The sequence below is a fragment of the Notothenia rossii genome (genome assembly GCF_949606895.1).
Source record: "Notothenia rossii genome assembly, chromosome: 4".
NCBI classification, from domain to species: domain Eukaryota; kingdom Metazoa; phylum Chordata; class Actinopteri; order Perciformes; family Nototheniidae; genus Notothenia; species Notothenia rossii.
In genome coordinates, this window is record NC_136902.1 from 6071321 (window position 1) to 6076320 (window position 5000).

Below are 5000 nucleotides of genomic sequence, written 5' to 3' on the forward strand. Positions count from 1 at the left end.
TTCTGAACAAAAATGTACCGTGAATATTGTGTGTGTGTGTGTGTGTGTGTGTGTGTGTGTGTGTGCACGCGTGTGTTTGTGTGTGTGTGTGTGTGTGTGCGTGCGTGCGTGCGTGCGTGCGTGCGTGCGTGCGTGTGTGTGTGCGTGTGTGTGTGTCTCACAGCTCTCCTCTTCGGCCTCTGCAGTGGTTTGTTGTTGAGTTTCTGTCGGACGCCGCAGGTGTTACACAGGTGATGACCTGCAGCTTCCCGTCTCCACAGGGGAGCGCTGCTCGTCCCACAGCTCACACACACTCTCTGCTCTGAACACACACACACACACACACACACACACACACACACACACACACACACACACACACACACACACACACACACACACACATACACACACACACACACACAAACACACACACACACTCACACACACACACACACACACACACACACACACACACACACACACACACACACACATACACACACACGCACGCACACACACACACACACACACGCACGCACACACACACACACACACACACACACACACACACACACACACACACACACACACACACACACACACACACACACACACACACACAAGAGAGTTCCCGATGACCTCGGACAGGTCTGAGAGAATGAAGTCAAACACCAGGACGAAGCCAGTACCGTGAGGGAAGACCTCCTTCAGCTTCACCACCTGAGGAAGAGGAGGAGGAGGAGGAGGAGAGTGGGAAAAACCTTCCATAGGAACAAATTCAACACGTCAGTGCATCACAACAAAAGGTTGTGGAAATTGGAATAACAGTAATGATGAGCTGAAATATTGACACTTTAATATCTTATTCAACCTCATTGTTAAGGTTCCTTAAGCCTTTTTACTCTGAACCACCAGTGTGTGGAAGAGACAAAGCAATGATAACAGCAACAATACAAACAACGGTAAACATGTGGAAATGTATTGGTGATACAATGCAAAGCCACACCTCACTAAAGAAAATGTAATTTATAGGACTCTATAATTAAATGCAAGTACAAAAAATAGTTGCCAAAAATGAACAGCTCCAGCTTTTTTGTTGTTGAAATATTGGATCATTAATAATGCCATACTTTGTTCAAGTTGGCACCATATTTATTTACTGTTTAATACAAAAGTGCTATATTAACTATGCAATATAGATAATGATTGCTGATATTTCTCTTTGCGCAGGAGTAGAACGAGCACAACGTAGCAGAAGATAGAAATGCCCTTACAGTTGTACTTCAGTACTCAAGTTTTTGGTCAAATACTTAAAATAAATGAAAAAAGGTACATTTTGTGTCATTTGTCAAACATTTTTAAAAGGAACTTGACAAACTGTGCCCCCTCCCTCACTTCCTGTTTCTCCTTCAGGGCATCAGTCAAAGTTTACCGGAGACACATAATCTCCTGCAGCTCTGTGAGTATCAGCACCGCTCTCATATCAGCACTTAGTTCTATCTTTTATTTTGTTTGGACCTTTTTGTTTTAAGTTGTATCTTTTATCTTTGTGCTATGTAGGTCATTCTTTTTTTGTCCTTTATCTTGTTTTTTTAATTAATTATCTCTTTGTTTTAAACTTTTTTAAATCATGTATTTGTTGTCTTTTACCACTTATTTTTATTATTTTCATTTAATTCTTTTCTCTGTCCCTCTTATATTTGTGTCACTTCTCATTACACACAATTTGATTTACATATGTTTTTGCTCTCACGCCGTCTCTCATTTCTCTCCCTTTTTATCTCCACACAGTGACGATGTCAGATTATTTGCAGCTCTCTGATTGGTCCCCGACTGTTATAACAACTTTGTACGAAACATCAATGTTCAACACAAAGGTCAGAATCACTTCTAACATTCACTCTGGTTCATACTGAGCCCCTGTATGTACATTTAAGTGCTTTGGACCAAACCTCCTCTTGTTCAAATGCACTTCATTTTTACTTAATGTTACCAACCAAACCTGCCCACCAGTTCAACCCGTGTTTTTATTAGATTTTAGGTTGTTTTGAGCTCATAGTTTAAGTAATTTTTACCCAAATCTCATATAATTAGCTGTTTGTTTCTGTTTCTTAACGGTGAGGAAGAGGGCAACAATGGAAAGACTTAACGTAGACAGCAAAGATAAAACCGAGAAACAATGCTTTAATGAAGTGAGAAACGAAAGATCTGGGTATATATTTGATTAGAAACAGAAAACTATGTATATTTTTACCCAAAAATTCTGAAGAGCTAGTGGACTGTCTTATGAGTTTTGTATGTTATATGTTTTCTATGGTAAAGATTTATCAACAAGTTTATTATGAATTTTGGACCTCCGAGGCTGCCATAGTTGTTTAAACCTGCTAGAGGTGACATCTGATAGAGAAAAGAAAGCTTATTCTGCTCCCATACAGCTATGTATTCCGATCCTAATGCATATCAATCTGTTTCTTGCAGGTTAGCCCCGCCCCTTCACACACCTTCCTCCAATCACCAAGCATCTCCCATGAGGCGGAGCGGCACAACTTCATGAACTTGTTGGACGACTCCAGCTGTCAATCACTCAGCGCTGTTTATTCCTCTTTATATGGTCATGCCGCTGTGACTCCAACCCCTACACCTGGATGGAACGGTTACTATGGCAACTGTTACCCCTCTCCATCGTCCTTCTCTAATGATTGGTCGTTACCTGAAAGTCTGTCGTGGGGAAGGGGCCAAGCACCAGGTGAGCAATACACCTGTCTGACCTGCACCTGTCTGTGTGTTTGACGCAGGATATTCATGTTCTTGGGGTGTGTGTGTGTGTGTATGTGTGTGTGTGTGTGTGTGTGTGTGTGTGTGTGTGTGTGTGTGTGTGTGTGTGTTCAGAGCAGAGAGTGTGTGTGAGCTGTGGGACGAGCAGGGCCCCCCTGTGGAGACGAGACGCTGCAGGTCGTGACCTGTGTAACACCTGCGGCCTCCGACAGAAACTTAACAACAAACCACTGCTGAGGCCGAAGAGGAGAGCTGTGAGACACACACACACACACACACACACACACACACACACACACACACACACACACACACACACACACACACACACACACACACACACACACACACATCTGTATGTTGTTGATTGAATAGGTGTAAAAAGGAGACATTGGGGTTTTAGCATCATTTAGCTTTGGCGCTGTTTGTGTTTGTGCTAAGCTATGCTAACCAAATGCTCGATTGATCTCTTTACTTCAAACTAAAAAGGACACCTCTGCATATCTTCGTACAGAGTTTAAAGTTATTTGGAGATAACAGAGAACTGATGTGATTTATGAAAATGTTTTGATATAAATGTGTTTATTTAAATATAGTATATGCTTACATTTGTTTCAGATTATGAATCAGAGAAAAGGAACTCAGTGTGTGAACTGTTTGACTGAAACTACAACGCTGTGGAGGAGGAACTCTGCAGGAGAACCGGTGTGCAACGCCTGCGGCCTTTACTACAAACTACACCAGGTACTACAAACTACACATCACACCTGCTAAGCTAACAGCAGCTAATGTTCAGCACCACTGCTGTTCCTAACAAGCCTAACATTTAACTTCTAGCATCTGCATTTACGCTTTAACAATCATAACCTGGTGTTTATATATTGAGATTATCCTGCTAACTTTGTCATTTCAGGTCAACAGGCCGCTGGCGATGAAGAAAGACGGGATCCAAACCAGAAACCGTAAAGGGACCAATAAGAATAAGAGGAGCAGGAAATTCGACCAATCAGATACTAGGCTGCCCTTTCTGGTCCCGCCCACCACCATAGACCACCATCACCATTCAAACAGCTGCCCTCTGACCTCGTCCTGACTGAGTTTCTGAATGGGACTTTCTGCATTGTTTACTTTGAACAAGTTAAATGTTTTTAATAAACCTCTTACTGGGAAGTGATTCTGTAAATAAAAATATGTTTAAAAATGATTTATTTCGTGGCACGTTTGGTTTCTTGTATCTGTGGTTCAGTTTTTCTCTCAGCCAGAATACAAACAAAAGAGAGATTGTTATATTGAAATTAAATAAATAAAACAACTCTGTGACTTTCCAGTCTTCCTACACAAGGAAAACTTCACTGGTGACCTTTCCTCTGCTCCACCCACTCTCTCCACACACTATGGACTGTCCAATTAGGACATGATCAGTTGATTTAGTGTCAAATGGAAAAAACGAGCCTACAATCAGGTATAGTTAATTGAGCCGGTGTAGATTAGTGCCGAGTGAGCAGCATTACAATTACAGTATAAAACTTCCAATAATTATTTTTTGACTGAAAGCAAACAGTAGATAAGTCATTTGGGTGCATTGATGACTTATTGACCATGAAGGTAGCATCTCCTTGCTTCCCTCGACACAAAGTAAACGGGATTTCTTTCTTAAAATAATCTCTCTGGCAAACACGTTTATGATACTTACACATTTTTTTCTGCAGGATAACCTCCACATATTAACACCACATTATGATTTTTTAAGGGAAATGCAATCTCCTGAAGTGAAAGGCTAACGTTAGGCTATAAAGCACATGTGTCAAACTCAAGGCCCGGGGGCCAAATCAGGCCCTTGGGGGATTTAATTTCGGCCCGCAGGATAATTACTATTAGATCTGGCCGGTATATTGCACGCACACCTTCACTCAATCTTGAGGGTCTCCTCAGCTCAGAGCCTGAGCCCAAACATTGATGACCTTGCACCCGAGATGAGATGCCAAGTATCTGAGCTAGCATCAAAGCAGCACACTGAGTTTAATGGATGTTTCCTGTTGCACTTTCTTTCTTGAGACAACAGGGCATGTTTGTTTTTTCTTTGAGGGAAATTGTTTTTTTGAAGCTGCTGTTGGCCTGTGGAAAAATGTAATCATAAGAAATGACTCTGGAAAAGCTGCAGATAGAGCCATAAGAAATGAATGCAGCTGATTATTTAATGCAGGGGTGGGGAACCTCCGGCCTCCGGGCCGTATACGGCCCGC

General features: G+C 41.9%; 2 protein-coding genes across 4 annotated transcripts in view; both read left to right on the forward strand.

The window, feature by feature from the left end:
- Window positions 1-83, forward strand: part of cdk20 (cyclin dependent kinase 20) — a 6229-nt gene extending 6146 nt beyond the window's left edge. The window contains exon 9 of one of the 2 annotated variants that reach the window (XM_079675805.1): window positions 1-83. This exon is cut by the window's left edge and continues 548 nt beyond it. The gene's annotated coding sequence lies outside the window, so the exon portion shown is untranslated. The other variant, XM_079675806.1, reaches the window with a different exon arrangement.
- Window positions 1-3938, forward strand: part of LOC307035938 (erythroid transcription factor-like) — a 4292-nt gene extending 354 nt beyond the window's left edge. Inside the window, exons 2-10 of one of the 2 annotated variants that reach the window (XM_079675807.1) lie at window positions 164-239; window positions 676-788; window positions 866-944; window positions 1396-1441; window positions 1774-1859; window positions 2461-2728; window positions 2872-3011; window positions 3376-3501; window positions 3671-3938. In XM_079675807.1, the coding sequence (XP_079531933.1) occupies window positions 234-239; window positions 676-788; window positions 866-944; window positions 1396-1441; window positions 1774-1859; window positions 2461-2728; window positions 2872-3011; window positions 3376-3501; window positions 3671-3850 (1044 nt within the window). In that variant the 5' untranslated portion in view covers window positions 164-233 and the 3' untranslated portion in view covers window positions 3851-3938. Of the gene's footprint in view, window positions 1-163; window positions 240-675; window positions 1312-1395; window positions 1442-1773; window positions 1860-2460; window positions 2729-2871; window positions 3012-3375; window positions 3502-3670 lie in introns of those variants that run through there. The other variant, XM_079675808.1, reaches the window with a different exon arrangement.
- Window positions 3939-5000: the final 1062 nt, after the last annotated feature.